The following is a 19,599-nucleotide window of genomic DNA, read 5'->3' on the forward strand; positions in this document are numbered from 1 at the left end:
TCACTGGCTGTCCATGCAGAGACACTGTCTCTCATGCACAAAATAGTGGCTGAGAAGTTTAATGTTCCTCTGTCACTTAAATCATGGCAATATCTGGAGGCTTTCATGGAATGAAGTTCTATTATCTCAACAGTGTGAAAGGGTGAAGGTTGTGTAGTGTAGAAAGGAAGAATAACTGGGGAAATAACAGACCAGCAGATGAGAAAGAGAAAAGGGTGGGGTGGCAAAGGATTGCTTGCCCTTAGTGGGGGTCACTGTCCAGGATAGAGTGTGTGGTGCTATATCACAACAAAGACTTAGAGGACAGATGAAAACTGATTGGCAAATAGAGTTCATTCCCCTTAATGTAAATTCCCTTTTAGCTTTTATCTGTGGTTGCTATATAGATGATACATAGGTCTCACATCTGCACAGTTGTTCCATCTCCTTCTTCTTCTCTCAATAACAACTGCAGAGGGAAGTTCACTGTGCAAATTTTTTTTTTTTTAAAAATATGACTCTAATTAATTAATAAACAGTTTTTGATTTTAAGTAATGGCTAATTTGGTGAATATTTATATTTTTATTCCCTCAAGTAAAAACAGCATTTTATTTCATAAAGATACTGTATCAATCATTTTTCCTCTTTTTTCCATTAGAATTGTTTCCTAAATATTGTCAAATGGGGCATTAGGTTAAATATTTTTCCTTTCCTACAACTGGAAATATGATTAATATGTATTGGATAGGTTATGAAGTATTTATATTTCAAATTACATTGACTGCAATGTAGGAATTTACTACATTTCTTTTCCTTCTCTGCTTTCTCTCTTAGTTTTAATTCACTCAGAAAATTATTTTCTTGCCAATGTTTTTATATATCTGTATTTATACACTCTTCTTTAAAACCCTCAAAATACTGACATTCTTTCCCTACTGTTGTGTCCTCTGCCTGTCATGGACTTTCTGAAAAGCACCATGATAGAAGTGACCTTGATACTACCCTCATATTCCTTCATTTCTCTAACTGACTGAAGTTTACTAATCCTGAGCAATCTCATTTATTTCCTTTTGTATCCCTCAGAAAAGTAGGTGTAACCAGACCACAGTTAGAGGATCCAGAATCAACCCCATGGTATTCACAAGGGATACGTAATTAGCTCCATGTAGAATTGCTGGTCCGTCAAGGCTCAGGTTTCTGTAGGACTGTGCTTTGTGTCCATTCCTCCTGACTGGGCACATTAAAATTCCCCATGTTTTCGTTCTCACTGAAATGGGAAAGAAGGAGTTTTGATGCACCAGAAATCAAGTAGAGAGGAAGGCATAGGACTAAACACAGATGACCACCAGTAGAAGGTCAAAGGGGACTTGGGAAACTCAAACATTTGTCCTTTCTAAGACAGCAGGAAGCAGATGAAAGCACTGCCTGTTTGACTTTTAATCACATCCCAGGTTTCTCCTGAGGTAGTACCAACTGTGCAATCTTCCTTTACTTACAGCTCATAGGACATAATACAGGAAATCTACAGCTCTTTATCTTGCTATCTCCACTTTCATCAATTTCTTCTCCATCTACCTTTTTGTGAGGAGCAGTTCTTGTATTCAAAGTTTCAGACTGCTATTCTTACATTTGTCTCACAAGAGTAATTTTATTGAAAAGGCTATTTTCCTTCTGCCCCCACATTGTTGTGTTTGGGATTTTGTTTTTCTTGTTGTTGTTCTGCTTAGGTTTTTTGGTTTTTTTTTTTGTTTCTTTTCTCTTAACTTGCATGTGACGTAAGCTTAAATTCTGTAGGGTTTTTGGTATTTCAATGGATGAATACAAGCATTTTTTATTTTGAATGCTTCCCTAGAAGTAACTGCTTTTTCTCTGATTTTCATGTATAAACATGGATTTAACAATTTGCTTTCGGAGCTTGTTGATAGAGTGGAGTAGATTTCTGTGAGTGGTTTCTTTGAGATTGATTCTAAACCTCTTGCATATCATTCAGCCATAGAGTAAAAGGAAATAACAACACTGGGGTCTTGTCACCTTCTCCGTGGTTTTGGATTTCCTTTCATTCTTACCTTCAGGAAATGGCAATGGTCCAGTTTGTTGTCAGGAGGGTCATTCTCTCTTCTGCCTGGACATGTTGCATATTTATGATGACTGTAGCAGTTCTACTTGTGGGACAGAAACATTAAGCAGGCAATGTTTCCTATCTCTATTTAAGAGATTTTAAAAATCATTCAAAAGGCTGAAAGAAGAATGGATGCTGAACCTGGCCATGGCACCTGGGTGTCCCTGGCACTCCTGGCCTGGGAACAACTTGACTGAGCCCTGGCTGGCACAGCCCTGCCCAGCGCTCCCCCTCAGCTCCCAGCTCGCAGCCCTCAAGGAGCAGCTGGCCCATGCAGCATCCTGACAGCAGGCTTTACTTGATTCCATTTGGCTTTTTACTCTTACACCTTTTGTTGTCCATAAATGCAGCTTTTTTACTCAAGACAAGTTTCTGCACATTGCTTTTCAGATTTTCTTTGCATATCCCAATACTGCATGAAGCAATTGACAAGCGTGTGTTTTCTGTTGCTCCATGCACATTCTTCTCTGGCTAGATTCATGAAAGGAAAAGGACAGAGTTCTCACTGTATCTTGTAGGAGGAAAGTCAAGTTAATCTTTCACAGCTGTGCCTTTGTTCAAAAGCCAGACAAAATCAGGTACTATTTTTAAAAAGGCTGCTTCAGTTTTCCATTAGAAAGTTGTAACATCATCACTAATTAATAGCATTTGAACACTTTGATTACTCTGGGGTCAATAGATTAATGAAATAGAAAAGAAGTTTTATCTTCCTAAGTAAAAGTGTAGAACTTAATTTATAGTAGCAGATTTGTTGTCTCCCAAGTTACATGACTCTAATGATCCAAAGAAAATGTCAGGAATGAGACAAATTACTTAAAGGGAGATTGCATTGACTGTATATCTTCCTAAGCTATAAGGTCTCCAGGGATCTCTTCCAACATAAACTATTCCATGACTGCATATATAAAGGGTACAAACATAGCTTCTACATCAGAAAATATCTGATATCAGAAAAGATATCCAGACATATTGCTTGGAAGAAATCTTCCAATTCACTCATGTACAGCTTGGGATTTAGAAGGAAAAAAGATGCCTCCTCAATCTCCAGCACAGAACTAACAAGGATTAATATTTGTTTTGTCCATTTTGAAATTAGTCTGATTATATTGTGCATTAATTTGGTGATTTGGTAAATTAGGCACTTTGAAGAAAGGAGGCCTTCTCAGTTGTGATTTTGATGCATTTCTGTATTTTATTTAGTCTAATGAAATGTCAGTAGTTTCCTCAATATACATTTACTTAATTTCAGTTTGGTTTGACCATATAAAAAGTATATGAAACTCTCTTACTTCTGTAGTTTTAAGCATGTTTCAAGTACCTGTGTGGATGCATTTAGTGAGAGCAAGATTCTGGCGAATCATTCTGCTCTTTCTAAATGTACATCTGTTCACAATTTTTATTAACTTTTAAAACCAATAAGTGGGTTTTAAATATTTTTTTATAAAATCTTCAATATAAATTTCTGATTAGCATAACTTAAAATGAAACCTATCACTTTTAGTAAATCTTCAGTTGTGTTTACACTTGAGTAAGTCTGCATATGAATAATTTTTTAAAAGAAAAAGGCTTTAATAGCTGCTTTTCTGATCCCTAGATAGTCAGGAGATTAGGCAAGTATTGCTGCATGCAAACTTGGCATTTAAATATGCACCTCACTATAGCTATTCCATGTCCCACATGCTACAAAACGAGGTTACTGTGGGATGCAATTTTATAACATACTTCTGCATGCTAACAGGAGCCTGTGTGAAACTTTTCCTTATGCCAGTGAGTATCTGCAATCCTAGTTTTGTCAGTGATGCCAGCATGAACTCATCACTTGGTGGAAGGAATACCACTTGAACAATCTGAATTATAAACTTGTGATTTACTCTTTAATAAGTGCATTTAAACAAGAGGGCATATTTCAGTGGTTCCTCTGAGAAAGATATCTGGTAGTTTCCAGTTACATTCAGGACCTTTTGGTTTTTAATAGGGACTGGATACCTGAGACCTAAGTGCCTAAAAGACTACTACTGTCCTACTGTAGCTCTGCTTGCTGCAGCAGGAACTCTAAGGTATAGAGGTTAGCCAGGTGGTGCTGGACTAAATTTGGTTTAGACAAGAGTAGGACTGTTCTTAAATTTCTTATTTCATAAGTGTATAGCTACAGGGAATAGACACTTACAACTTTAAGACATCAGTAATTGAAAGGTAAATCAATAATATTTTATATATTTTTAAATGCTCTCTAACATTTGCTTCAAGTCAAGTATAATAAAATTATCTGAACAAAGTGGATTATAAAAAAATTCAAGGTATTACATGTGTTTAATGTTCAGCAATTGTTCAGTAAACAATTGGTTAATTTTCAGGTGAATTTATTATTCAAATTATTCATTGGCTTCTTGGTTTCCTAGTAGTTCATGAGCTTTTCTTTACTGACACAATACAATGCTGTGCTTGTAAGTTATTGAAGTTTAATAATTTTATTTATTCTGTGTTTATTTATTCAAGCCTTGATTCTCTCACTGGAATGGTTTAGGTGCTTAGGAGACTCACTAGCATAATATGAATTTGATATTTCCCATATCAACATGTTATTTCAAATGAATGACTTATAAATATTTGAGTGGAAATTACATTATTCATAAACATTCATAGTAATCTGGATGTTCAATTATGCACAGAACGTGAAAAAGAGAGAATGACAGATGAGGACAAATTTAAAATAGTTTTGGTAGAAACAGTCATTTAGGGAGATATTCTAATATATGATAACTTTGATTAATATCTTCATGAGCTTTGTGATTTTATCATGGGTTCAATCATACTTCTTCTTTTGTTCTTCATTTTATTCAATCTGATTTTCAAAGCCCATTTTAGTACATGTTGATATAGAATGGATAATGGGCTCTCACCTCCAGCTGCCAGTGCCTCTGCAGACACAGCTTAATTAAAGGGCTAGCAAAGCAAAAAAGCAATTCCTAAACAAAGAATTAATGTGGAAAAGGCATTCCAGAAACCTTGTGCAGGCACAAAAAATAGTTTATATGCAAACCAGTAATGGCAAGTTAATGCAAGATATGGGATGCACGCTTTAGGTCTTCATATTTGAAATTTGATTTATATTGAGAAAAGGCCTATAAATTCTGGGTAATTCTCTTAACTCTTGTAATATGAGATGTAAGTAATGTAATGAGATATAAGTCTTGCAATATTACAGTAAGTAATGGCTTGAGGGAATCAGCTAAAAATAGAAACCCTCAAGGGAAACTTTCGATTATCCCGTGAAAGTAAACAACTGTCTTGGAGAAACTAAAGGCTGCAATTTATGCTATTTTGAAAGTATGGTTTGTATGGAAATGGAAATGGAATTCTAAGATATTTCTCTATTTTCCTGTTCCTTGGCAGGACCTCAAAAAACAAAGCAAGGAGGGAAGAAAGAAACTATGCTTCCACTTTTTCTGCTTGTGGTTAGGGAAGACATCTATGATTTATTATTTTAATAAGTGCAAAAAATTAATATCCAAGCATCCAGCAGTATCTGATGGAGTGACATGGAGCAAAAAGGGGCTTGTGTTTACCTGATCTCTTTCCTGTATTTATACATGCATATATATACATGTATATATATATAGATATATATATATATGTGTGTGTGTGTGTGTGTGTGTGTGTGTGTGTGTGTATATTTCCATGTATTTCCAGTCTGTTTCCCCTCCACATGTTATCTCTCTTTCCAGTCCTTCAGATCCAGCCCCAAGACTGTAGTTGGCCAGAGCAGAGGCAGGAATGATTCCATTCCCCTTGATGCCTTTACATGCTAGCACAGAAAAGACCTCAGTCTCTAAACTTCAGAGATGCTGGAAAAACCAGCAGGAATATTTGTTCCTAATTGTCCATCCTTAAAAGGGATTACAGTTGGGCTCTTTATAGCAGGAATGACCAGATCCTTGCAATCCATTTTCATTTTTTTGGTGTAGTCTTCTTGCACATATTTCAAAGCAAAGCAGCAGCAAGGGGATGCAAAAAAAATCCCAGGAACTGGTACAGAGATGCAAGGCTAAACACCTCTGTTTTTATATTTATGTGTATTAATAAAATGATAAAAATCTTGGATTTCACTGGATGTGGCTGAAGTTGTATCAGGGGAGGTTTAGGTTTGATATCAGGAAAAGGTGTGTTTGGGCACACCAGAGAGTGGTTGGGCACTGGAACAGGCTCCTCTGGGAAGTGGTCATTGCTCCAAGCCTGACAGAATTCAACAAGTCTTTGGACAATGCTCTCAGGCACATGGTGTGGCTCTTGGGGTGTCCTGTGAAGGGCCAGGAGTTGGATTTTGATGACCCTTGTGGGGCCCTTCCAATTCAGCTTATTCTGTGATTCTGTATTTCTGTGATATTGGAGCCCAGGAGCACCTTAGATGAGGCACAGTGCTAAAATTAAAGTTTCCAATTTGTGTGTGTTTATTTAAAATTAGATATTCTCCTCTACACACATGCTTCCATTTGGAAAAGATTCTGTGCTTTCATGATGCCTCATGTTATGAATTTCAAACATGCAGAGCAAGGATTTAATCCACTTGTCAGTCTGTGGTGAAAGCATGTGCATCCCTTTTGAAAAATCAGCCATTGCCTTAGAGAATACATGAATGGTTGCTGATTTTCCGAGATATACAGCATTGTGCATGCTTGAAAATGGTAAAACCTTTCCTGCACAAAAGCAGCAACTACATTTAAAAATGCCAAATGTATCAAGAGTTTTCACAGTAAAGACTGTCCAAGATATTGCCTGCATGACAGGCAATGAAATTACATTATGCAAATTGCATGCAAATATATGCACCACATATGATAATTAAAACCTTTGTAAATACATATTTGCAAAATACAATCCATCATGGTCCACAAGGTTATAATCTACATTTTTAAATGAACAGTGCAAAAATTTTGAACATTCACAAGGAAGTGAATGATGATAATTTGAAACATTGTGAATTGTCATTTACCAACTTTAGGTTCTTTACAAAGTGTCATTCATTCATTCAAAAAAATTCTCAGATTGACTAAATAAAAGATTCAAGCCCTTACAAACATTTTGTTTGTTTGTGTGAAATATAATAACTAATGTGCTACTGTGACTGTCAGCTTTCAGCAATCATGAATGGGAAGTGCAAAATGCTGTATGCAATGTCATGAAGCAGAAGCTGACAAGAACAGAAATTTTACTAAGAAATGTGACAAGTTACTTCCAGGAAGTGGCCTTGGAATTATTTTTAAACTTCTAAAGCTTCATATCACAATTTCTCTCAGGAAATAGCACCTTCTGTAGGACATTAGAACTGAAACCATAATGGGTACACAGAGCAGTCTCAAATGGAGCAGGGTTAACTGGTAAATCATACCAATCTCTTCCTCAGTCGCTCTGACCCTTGAAATGCTCTTCAGTCTATGGTCCGTGGGAGGTTTACAGCCCACAGTGCCATAATAGTGCTGTGTGAGTTCTCAGTCTAAAATCTGTGCAGTCTGGCACCAAATGCTCCTCTTGTACCTTCTTTTGTGTGTGCATGACTTCGTCAAGGCAGCAGTCTTCTGTTTACCTTTTACTTTCTAAAGCTTTCTCAGAAGGAGTTTCAGTTGTTTTCTTCTCATCCTTCCAGTGTGCAGAACTGATATTCCTATGCTTTCAGCTCATTTTAGTCAAGAGTGACCTGTGGTGGTGAGCAAACTGGAGAAAACTAAAGGCTGGAATTCAGGATACATTTGACCCCAGCAGAGTCTGTGGGAAAAGGAAACAGGCATGAGTCCCAAAGTACCTTGTGATGCTGGTTGAGAAAGACAGGGAGCTTGGGAAGGTGATGACTCCTACCTACCTCCACATGTACATGCAAGAGCCAAACTACTGGACTATATTGAAGCCTGCATCAGAGGAGGCTTTTCCAGCTTTCTGCTTTTGTGAGACCTCACCTGGAGTACTGTGTCCAACTCTGGGCACGCAGAAGGTTTTGGACCTGTTGGAGCAAGTTCAAAGGAGGCCACCAAGATGATCAGAGGGATGGAGCTCTACCCCTGTGAAGACAGGTTAAGAGGTATTAAACCTGGAGAAGAGAAGACTTCAGAGCCTACAGCACCTTTCAGCACATACAAGAAAATGTAGAGAAAATTTTTACAAGGTCTTGTAGTGATAGGGCAGGAAGGAAAGGTTTTAAACTGAAAAAGGGTGGGTTTAGACAGGACATTAGGAAGAACTTTTTTATTTTTATAGTGGTAAGACACTGACACAGGTTTCCCAGAGAACCTGGGGATGCCCCATCCCTGGAAGTGTTCCAGGCTAGGCTGGAGTAACCTAGCCTAGTGAAAGGTGTCCCTGCCCATGGCAGGGGGACTGGAACTAGATGACTTTTATGGTCCTTTACAATCCAAGCTCTTCTATGATTGTGTGTTATCACCTGTTTATCTTCCTTTCAGCTGAGAAAATTTAGTGAACTTGATTCTTCTGGTTTTGAGGAGGGCAGTCAGTTGTCAGCAGGGCTCAGGTTAGACTGACAATACACAGCCTTTCAGCCTGCTCTTGCCAGCAGTGACATACAGGTTTATCTGTAGCCATGAGGTTAATTTCCAAATATTGTTAGGATTATAACATAGGTGAAAGTAAAACTACGCTTTTTAAAAATTCCTGATTGGCAACTAAAGAAAGGTCTCCCGCCCTTCAATGCAAGTGTATAATTCTGGTGAATTAGCTAAATGAGTAAGTGCAAAAAATGGCCTTTTGTTTCCCATGTTTGAAACAATACTCATTAGCAATAATGATCAGCACCCTTTAGCTAACGTTGCTGACTGCTGGGATTGACTACAGTGCATACGCCTAAGGAGGAAAGTCACTTTGTGAGTTGCTGACTTGTGAGTATTGGACAAATATCAATTTTCTTTACATGGCATCTTCTGTTTAAGGCATGTATTACACAGACACTGAGTATCTTTGGTAGTGCTCCTTATTGCCAGAGAATAGGCCCATCCTCCTTCATAATAAGGTAATTGTGGGTTTTTTTCTTCACATCATGCTGGTGAAATAACGGATTCTTTAAAAAAATCTATTCGCAGAAGAAGGCAGCTGAGCAGTCAGCTACAGAGCTGTTCATGAGTAACTCTGGGCCTGATTCTGCCACCTATGATCATAGCAAGTGGCAACACTGATTTTTTTTTCCTATGAAATTATTCCACTTGCAATACTGCTACTTTTTTGGGCTGGCCTTATGCTAAGCTCTGTTTTTCATCCATTCTGCTAGTAAAGAAAAGGAATTATACAACTCTTGCATGCAGACAGGAGAATGTATGCAGGCTTTTCCAGTGGGATGCTGTCAGAAAAGACTTCTATAAAATGAGAAAGTGAAATTTTCAGGCTTCTATGTCTGATCAGCTCTAGAAATTGAAACCACTGGTATTTGCCAGAATCAAATAACAAATTATTTAAATGCTACTTATCACTATTTTGGGTTTTGTAGCATTTTGAAATACATCTACATAAGCAGTGCCTGACTATTACACAGAAAGACAGTTTTGCAAAAAGCATTTTCCAATTAAAATGTCCAGCCTTTAAAAAAAAAATATGTATATAATCCAGCATATAATAATTGTTTTTAAAAATACAGCTACTAACATATCAACAAAATGTCATGGCACTTTATTGAACGTTGAATTCTCTGAGTGGTGCTGTCCTCATACTTAAATGCATTAGAAGTTTGACAAAGCAGCAGGCCAGCTGGCAGACTTGAGAGTGTGGCAAGAAGGCATTCAGCACTGGGCTCTGCAGGGATATATATCAACATGACAGGGGAGGTGTACTGACATGGACTTCAGTTTTGTGGAAAGGAGGCAAGGCAGGAATGTAGATTCTGAGCCTTTTGTGTGACGGTTACGGTCACCTAGTTCCCTGCCACCCTGTTTGAATGGGATATCTGCAGGGAGCCACTGTGAAGGTTGAATACTTGAAACTAGAGATAGAAATCATGTTAATATGATTGATTTGTTTGGTTTTATAATGACAAGAATATCTGCTGTAGGCAGAAGGATTATTGCAGAAATAATTCATTTAGCATTTCAAAGGGCTTCCTGCTCTTAATTTCTTCTCTTTTATAACTTGTCCACAGAGAAAGAAAATATCTCATAATGAATGAAAACTTCTTAAGAAAACATAACCTCAGCTAATTAAAAAGGGAGTTGCAGCTCTCCAGTCAGAGGATTCTAAATCAATTGCCCTCTATAGCTTTGGTCAGTCTGATCAAACAATTCAAGGTTGCAGGGATCAAATTGCCAGTCAGTGTCTGTGACTAACAAATGTGTTTCATTTTCTTTACCTTTGCAAGGATGCTAACAATAATCACAGGGAAAGCAGTCCTCATAAACAATAGTGTGTTTACTTTTGTAGGTTTGTCTGTTTGGAAAAAGCATCTGGATGAGTAACTCTCTGAGCACTGTGCTGAGAAGCAGAGCAGAGCTGCTGCTGCATCACTTAAGAGTTAAGCACTGAAGAGATGAAAATAGAAAGGCTGATTGCTGGTTGTCTCATCAGCCCTTGTGAAAAGCAGCTGACAGTATTCATGTTTGGAAGAGGAGAGGAAATTGGAAATCCATTTCATTTCTCCCAGTGTTTCAGTCACAAGAATACAGGTGACTGCAGTTCAGAAAATATAGAGAGACTAAGATGCTTAAGCCACAATTCAGTGATGTCCATTGTCACATATTAACACCACAGTAAACCAAGTGGAAAAAAATAGCTTTGTTTCATCAACTTTGTCTGTGATAGTGGTAACTAGGACTTCTCATCCTCTGGGGTAGCTTTGAACTTTTTTCCCTTTCCACCTGATTTTTGTTTGTGAATGAACATTGAAACTTGGATTTGGTACCATTAGTGTCAGCCACCAGACTGGAACTTGGACCAAGAGCAGCTTGCAGAATATCAGCGACCGTTTTGACTGTGATAAATGCCAAAAAACCATAACAAAAGCTGTTCTTTCTCTCCTAACAGCAAAAAGAGTGGTTGCTAGTTTGACACCCACATGCTTTTCCCTCCCTCACTGTTTCTGTCATCACACTTGAAACTCCCTCACAGAGCTTCAGATCAACAGTTGCACAAGGTACCCAGCATCTTTCAAGGCTAGATTGTCACACACATGGACACTTACCAGGGATGGCAGTTTGGGTAATGGATTTTGGGCCACCTCCTGAAATCTGTAGCATAGGCACAGAAAGACAGGCTAGCAAAAAGTGTTACGTGTAGTGCTACTTGCTATTCAGCAGGATGAAAGGAGGATAGTAGGTGGAATGTACTTGTTCTGACAACAAAAGAATAGTATGTGCTTCCTATTTAAAATGAAATTTAATTTTTATGTTGACTCAGCTGTTGGTCTTGTGATTCTATCACTGTCATCTGACCACAAGTATCATGCTGTTGCCCAGCAATAAAAAAGTAATTTTTTTTCCCCACCATCTTCTGGACCACTATCCATTTATTCATATGACACCAGGGGTGCAGTGCTTCCAGACAATAATTTTTTAACATGTGTATAAACAGCAAAAAAGGAATCAGAAAGGTGTCATAACAGGATCTTGGGTCTCTGATAATCCTCCCACAGCTGCAGGTAGGGCTGCACATCCCATTTAGGGCAAATTTCACCTCAGTCAGCCTGCAGCTGCCAGGATGGCATGCATCCCCTAAGAAACCAGAGGACTCTTTGCTTCCTTGATTTTACTGAAAGTAGAGCTAAGCTCCCATATGAGCTTCAATACCTAATGAACCATTTTTTCGCTGATTCCTGTGATTTTTCTTCACACTTTGCTGAAGATGAGACTTATCAGACAGATTTAAAAATATGATGAAGTTGAAAAGAGAATAAAAAATATTTGGGGCCAGAACAAGACAAAGAAACATTAAGTGACAATCTGTGTTCCTGTTTAGGGGAACTTTTCAATGAGCTGCCCTCAAAATCTTGTTTTGCAGATATGCTCAGTTTTGCCTTCAGAATTTATGTGGCCATTTTCCAAGCTAAACATATTGGGGAATGGGAGAGGAAAAATAAATAGCTATTTTTTGGCTGGTAGGAATCCAAGCAGCAGTGAAACTACCTCATTTCAACAAGGTCTTGTAAAAAATGGCTCAATTTACTTAATTCTTGTGTCTTGCTAATGTTTCTGCTTGAGTCTACTGCTTGAAAGCCAAAAACATTGTGACAAGTAATGAGGTAATTATGTAATTAGGAGTTAATTACTCATACTGTAAGGGTGATCTCTTCCTTACTTTTCCCCCACATAAGAAAAAAAAAAGTGTATTTTTCTCCTGTCTAGTGAAAATTTCCGTCTTGAATTATGTGAAATCCAGAAAGTTAATTTTCATGGTTTTACCTTTGTATAGGTTAACTAGACCAGGATTACCTAGGCCTGTCAAGATTACCATGGTCTGTCAAGAAGTAGTCAGGGGAGCGTGGTACATTTTATTATTTGTCCTCAGCATATGGACAAGTCAAGAGTGGAGGGATGCAGAGATTTTGAACCCTGGCATCTTCCCCTCTTCAGAATTTCAGGCAGTCTGCTGGGACAGGGAGCAGGGATGGACAAATTGTATGTTTTTAACTCTGTGCACCCCTGTGGCAATGCAAGTGCAGCTGTCAGCCCAAAACTAAGCCAGGTGGGTAGCACTGGGCTATATTGGTACAAGACACTGAGCAACCTACACCCCAGGCTGTGGGAAGAAGTGACCAGCAGTTTCTGACAGAGAGAGCCCCTTTGGGACACTTCCAAAATCTCTGTCTCCCTCCTGTGACCTACACCCTGCATCTCCTCTAGCTCTTTGCTTTTATACTGTGTCTGAAACGCAACAGGCACACATGTATCTCATGCCCTATGAAGATATTTGTCAGCAGTTTGTAAACTCAGAAATTTTGGGTGGTTCTACTGCAAGGCCTTGGCAAAGGGGAAAATAGAGGAGAAATCCTGCCTCGAAGGTGTCATGGAGTGCCATCTTAAAATATAGATTTGTGAGATCCTGAGATTAGGTTGAAAGGAATGTATTGATTACTCTGCACTACCAGATGACCCATGTCTCAAATAACTTCCATAACAGAGGCATGTGTTGTGTTTCAGATGTGGAAAGAATTTACTACATGGATTTTTCTGTATTTTCATGGGAAACTGCCATTTTCTTTCTGGGTGCTTAGAGCAGAGATGCAGCAGTTAATGTGAATGCCAACTGCACCATGCAGCTGTTCAGTCGTGTGGCTGAGGACCAAAAGCTCACATGTGCCCAGTACACAGTCAATTTACAGCTGTTTGACCAGGATTGTGACAGAGATTCCCACTTAAAATAATCTATATTTTCTTTTGTGGAGATCCAGGCACGCCTGTGCTGAGTGTCTCATAAATGCCCTCAGCTGGTCATGGTCTGCACCACAACACTCTTCACAAGACTGTGTGTAAAAGGCTTCTAACAAGGACCTTCTTTCAGTCTGTCTGGAATTCAGGATGCAACCCTCTTTTGGGTGAATCTGAGACTTCTCTCAGTGGTGAATTGCATTTTTCCTCTTGAGCTCTTTGCTGCTGGAAGTGCTTCATCTGTCTGCTATTCACAGAGGCAGTGCAGCTGATTTGATTCTGAATGCAATAGACCTTGATCTGAGGTGCCAGAATAATCTATTTCTCTCATTACATGCCCAGCATTTTAAGATTAAGCAATGGCTGACTTATATTTGCACTTAAATTAGACTGTAAAAGCATTGTTCTTGGGGGACACTAATAAGAACTGGAGAATCACACTAAATCAATGGACACTTAAGGGGAAAAAGAACTAAAGAACTGAACTAGAGCTCAGATGCTAAGCCCAATGGACTTTATTCAAACCTGTTAAATTAGACTTTTCATGAAATAATTTTGTCAAGAAAGAGCTTTATCTTCACGTATTCAAAAGCAACTCATACATGAACAAACAGGGAAGTAAAGCAGAAAGCCATTCTTTCTTAATAAAAAAGAAAAAAAAGAATAAAAATAAGAAGGATGGGGGGGGAAACATTTTATCACAGATGTCATGCAGTGGGAGAATAGCATATGGTTTTCTTTCTGGTCTGGTCGAGTAGTCTTACTACATTCTCTTCCAACAGAATGCAATTCTCACATTATGTTTGATTTGAATTGCTCTTCTAGCTGTATGAACCATGCATGCTGAGGTCTATTTTGCAAAAAAAATCCAGGATTCTGGCTCATTTTCCTTTTCAACAACAATAATTTTCTCAGTTTCCGCCTCTTACAGGACAGCAGAAATTAAGCAGAATCCCTTCAGTCACAGGGATATCACAGCACAAGCTATGCCTAAATAACCTTTCCAGAAGGACAAGGATAAAACCTCATTATTCTGGATGAGTTAATGAGGACTCTGCATGAAATCAGTCAGACTGCTCATTACAAGCCACCATCACTCTGCTTTTTCTGCCTGAATTTTACATCTTTAGATTCCCCATTAATCACTTCCTTCCAAGGGTGCCGGCCTGCCTTTGGCTGGTAGCTTTTCCAAAACCAGCTTTCTGTCTTTGTGTAATAAGTGGTTTTTTGCCTCTTTGCAGTGATGGTTGGGCAGACAGAGATGAAGTCATTGAAGGCTATGAACCTGAAGCAAATGGAGGCATCACTATCAAGCTGCAGTCTCCTGAGGTGCTGGCGTTTGATGACTATTACCTGAAGCTGCGGCTGGACACCAACACCCGCAACCCCTGGTTCCCCGAGTTCTGGCAGCACCGATTTCAGTGCCGCATTCCAGGGCACCCGCTAGAGAATCCTAACTTCCAGAAGAATTGCACTGGTAACTTGTCAAACATTTCAAATATTTTTTTTCCAGTTTTTGAATCTGTACTCTGGCAAAAAAATTTTCCTTGCTTCTGGTTTGAGTTTTTCGTCTTGTTTTGTTGGGTTTTTGTTTGGTTTTTCATTAAATGTTTGGTGTTGAGATTTTTTATTTTGTGAAACCAAAGATGGTGACCTCAAATTGTGCAGATAATGATCCCAGCTCTGGTGGGAGTATATCTGGTGCTTGTTGCACAGCCTTCTCCCAATTTAGTGCTGCTCTGTTATAGAGTGACTTGCTACCATTTTATGCTTTAGGGCTATGCTGAGTGCCCAATTTTGTAATATGGCTTGTAAAAAATAGACATGAAATTTCAACAAAAATATGAACAAATTTATACTTTCTTTCCACAAAGTCAGCTTTTCTGATAACTGAGGAATCAGGAAATTCACAGACAATATTACAGCAGAAAACAAATTTTAAGGAAAATTGATGAATTTTAAATATGGCCAGTCATCTGCTTTACCTTTTTTTTTCCCCCTTAACCGATTAAAATGTGTACAGTTTATTTCTACTATATAGCATTCACATAAAAAACATGTCTTACACATGGAAGTAACTCTTACCTCATAGCAAGGGAAGTATACCTCTGCATAGACAATTTTCCTCTTCCATTCAAAATCTGAGAAAATAAACTAAAATATTTCTGTAATATTAAATTTATTAGTAAATTAAGTGAGAGATAATTACATTTCTATGATATATTTCCTGAATGATTTTTGGAAATATTTTGTTTGTAGTTTGCAATTATTTAATTTGTAGTAAAAAATGTAAACTTGTAGTAAGGAAGTTATTTCCTTAGAAACAAAACTAATGAAGCCTTACTTTTCATCCATTTATTTCATATTGTTTACATTTTGATCTCGTGTATCCCTTAGCAGTAATCTCAGTTGATCTTCTCATGCTCTCTGAGCTGCCTTTCCATATTTTCTAGTTCTTCCCTTTTCCATCAGTAACACTTTCTAATAAAGACTTCCACAGTACCTCTTGTTTCTCCCCTGTTCTGCTATTCACCATTGAGGCTCATCACCAAATACTGTCACTGAATTTAAACTGGCCTGATGTGCTGACTGGCAGCCAGGCTGGCCTGTCTGGGTGCCGAGGGACTAATAGCAGGCCAGACAGGCTAAATCCATATTGAGTTTATATTGATAATTTTTCCTCAAATGAGTTATTAATTTTGGACTTTACCAAAATGTTGAACTTTTTCATGTAAATATTTAATCTGCTTTAGAAATGCTTCAGCTCAGACAAAGAAGTTGATATAGGCCAACAGGGGCAAAAATTGCTAAGGAGAGTTGAGTGATTTATGCACAGTGCAAATGCACAGCCTTCTTTTGTAAGAAAAGAAACTTAAAATTGCATGGTTTTGTTCATTCCATTTACACAAATAGATTTCATGCTGGCGAACAAAGGTTCAATTTTGAGATATCTCAGCAGCTGTTATAAACATGGGTATTTTGTTATCCAGCCTCTCTTTGGTTATGAAACTAAAACTGATTCTGAGCCATCATAGTCACCTTTTATCTAGGGGATCAAAGGCAAGGGAACTCCCCACCAGTGACTTCAAAATGTGGGGTATTTCTGCACAGAATGTGTAGGTGAGTTTTCAGACAGTGATTGCTGTAGACTCTAAAATTGTACTTAAGCCAAAAAAAAAAAAAAAAAGTTAGGAAAATCATGGAAGAAAATTAGTGGAGGCTATTTTGTTAAGAAAATATCTCACCCCAAACTTTTCAGGATTTCCCAGGTTTGAAGTCACTGGATATTGGAGGAGTTCTGAAGAGGTATCATCATATGTCTGCCCAGCGTTCTCAAGGTGTCAGGGACCACTAAATTCTAATAATACTAGTGAAACACAAAATCAATTGTCTACATTGGTAGACTCTGACAGTTAATAGAGTTAAGTCAGGCATTCAAACATCTTTCCCTCTTCTAGAAAGCTGTAGATTTTTGCATGAAACCTCAAAATGTGTGATACTTCTTAGGCTTTGCTGAAAAGCAATCAGCTCTTTAATTTGGTGGTGTACCCTCAGGCTTATCACACACAATTAAAAAAAACCATAAATGTCTCAAGTCACCAAAGGGAAGTATCACAAGGTATCTTTCCCAATAATGACATATCTACAGAATCAAGAGATCTCCATGTCCCCAGCAAATCTGTGGGCAATATAATACTTATTTTTGCTTAACTACACAGATCTGACTGCTGACTGTCTGGCACCACCAAAGCTTTCTGTGAACATATCTTTATCTGACATTTCTGGACGGTTAAGAATGTCACTTTACATACTAGCAGCTTCAAAGCTGTTTGGTGGAGACACTCTAGGAGGTCTAGTATGACAGTGCCAAGAAACCTCCTTCTTCATCTCTCACAGATTTGGAGGCAGGACTCTTCACAAACTCTCTGTTAAAAAAAGGAGTCTCTTGCCTCTTCCCTCCTTCACAAAGTATCTCCACACACAAATTTCAAGGAGAAAATCCATAATGCTCAATAAACAATAAGCACAGATATTTGAAACCCATTAAAAGCGCCAATAGATGATGTGACTTTTTGTGGTACTACAAATTTAAGTACTGCTGTCACTCCTATATCACCCTAGGAAAATAATCAGTAACCAGTATGGTTATCAAGCACCTTATCTCCAGTATATCTAAGAGCTTTTTCTCCTACCTCAATATTCCTATGAAAAGGCACATAGGGCCATGCATCATGGAAAAAGCTGAATCTCCTGTGGTCCCAGGAGTCCATGGCATTTTAACAGGTGTTGTGAATATCTCTGGGTCATGACCTTTTTTGTATTACAGAAGTGCTCTGTTAGTCCTTACTGAGAACAAAACACATCCACACTTTAACACAGACAGCAATTCTTGAAGGCAATACTGCTCAAGTTTGTTTTCCGTATCTGGAGAGCTAACATCTCAGGAAAGTATATGATGAAAAATAGAACCATGTACAAAAGTTCTTGTGATAGGCAAGCATAGTGTAATTGTATTTACACAGCAAGGGGTTTCCTAGGAGCAGACAGAAGCAAGAAAAAAAAAAAAATAGAAGAATAGAAGAGACATGTTCTTTGAATGCCTTATTAAAACATATTCACAATATTTCCACCTATCTATGTTTTAAAAAGGAGATTAATAGCAAAGTTTGTATCTGTTGAGAATTTTCAATTACTGCCTACCCGTTATAATTTACTCACATACAATCTAATCAGTTTACTGAGTAATTTATTCAAAATTGCCACTGGCATGTGAGGTTCAATTTTTATCATTCATGGATAGGCAAGGGCTTGTCCTCGAGCAATTACAGCTGCTGCATCTGCAATTTCTCACACCCTGTTACTGTTGAGTCAGCATTAGCTCAGGATTGCATACTTCCTACAAAGAAAGGGAAAGCTAGTTCCTAGAAATCTCCCTTCTCTGATGATAGGAATTACTACTGGAATTCCCTCGTTCAGTCTCTGAGAAGACTGATGTTGTCCTTCAGAAATTCTCATATTATACTGAGCCCTGAATGTACATGCATATTTTGGGGAAAAATAAAAAAGTATATCTGCTCTAAGCACTATTGGAAGGAAGCAAGTCCAAGTGTGCTCTACTCCATGAAGGCTGTAGGATGCCTAAACAGTTTTCCACAATTTCAGAATAGATCATTTGGATTACTAGAACTAAGTTGTAGTAGCAAAAAATTCTTGGGAAGAGAAGAAATCCATCAAGACTGTTGCAGTTACTGCTCATTTAGGTCATCCCTTCCTGCAAAAATTAAACAACTTACTTTTCCCACTTGGGTGGTAGCCAAATGAGTGGGAGCTCTTTTTGACTCATTCTTTGCAATGCTTCAGCCAAATGCCTCTTGTAACAGAATGCCTTTCCCTATTCCTCTCTCCTTCCCTCTTTCTCCAGCTGCTATAGGACTTATTCTTCCCCAATAGGATTCAAGTATAGAAATTTTATTACATGCACATATATTGGATCTGGCTGAGATTGGCTTAACTTTCCCCACAGCAGCTCTCACAGTGCTGTACTCTCTATTGGTAGCTAGAAAAGCGTTGGTAACACACCAGTTTTAGGGCACTGCTGAGCAGCGTTCACACAGCATTGAAGCTCTCTCCCACCACACACTCCCACCCTCAAGGGCTGGTAGGCTGGGAGTGAGCAAGACAGCAGGAGGGGGCAAAACCAGTTGACCCAAACTGACTAAAATTTCCACACCATATGAGGTCATGGTCAGCAATAAAGGATGAGAGAAAGATGAGAGAGCTTTTGTTATTAAGGCATTTTGCTTGCAAAGCAATACACTGAGACCCTATTTCCCAGGAAGAAACTGGACATCATCTGCTGACAGAGTTAGAGAATATATTCTCCTTTTTTTCCGTGGTCTTTGGTTTTTTTTTTTTTTTTTATCAATCTACCTTTATTTTGACACATGGGGTTTTAATTTTTATTTTATGTATTTTTCTCCCCTGTCCTGCTGAGGAGGAGGAGTGAGAATGTGTCTTGGTGGGCACCTGTCAATGTACCACAGTAGAAACACATTTGTTCTCCTAGAAGTTATTCTCCTAGAGTTTCCTGGATATCTAGCTGGCCAAAACCACTTCCAGTACAAAGTTACTTTTAAGTTATCTGTGCCACTAAG

The 19,599-nt window shown here is 38.3% G+C and overlaps 1 protein-coding gene across 3 annotated transcripts in view; it reads left to right on the forward strand.

The window, feature by feature from the left end:
* Nucleotides 1-19,599, forward strand: part of GRM1 (glutamate metabotropic receptor 1) — a 178,201-nt gene that overhangs the window by 96,948 nt on the left and 61,654 nt on the right. For all 3 annotated transcript variants that reach the window (XM_041423471.1, XM_041423472.1, XM_041423473.1), the window contains exon 3: nt 14,686-14,921. In XM_041423471.1, the coding sequence (XP_041279405.1) occupies nt 14,686-14,921 (236 nt within the window). The remainder of the gene's footprint in view (nt 1-14,685; nt 14,922-19,599) is intronic.

The sequence above is a fragment of the Onychostruthus taczanowskii genome, unplaced genomic scaffold, assembly GCF_017590055.1.
Source record: "Onychostruthus taczanowskii isolate IOZ18803 unplaced genomic scaffold, ASM1759005v1 scaffold78, whole genome shotgun sequence".
NCBI classification, from domain to species: domain Eukaryota; kingdom Metazoa; phylum Chordata; class Aves; order Passeriformes; family Passeridae; genus Onychostruthus; species Onychostruthus taczanowskii.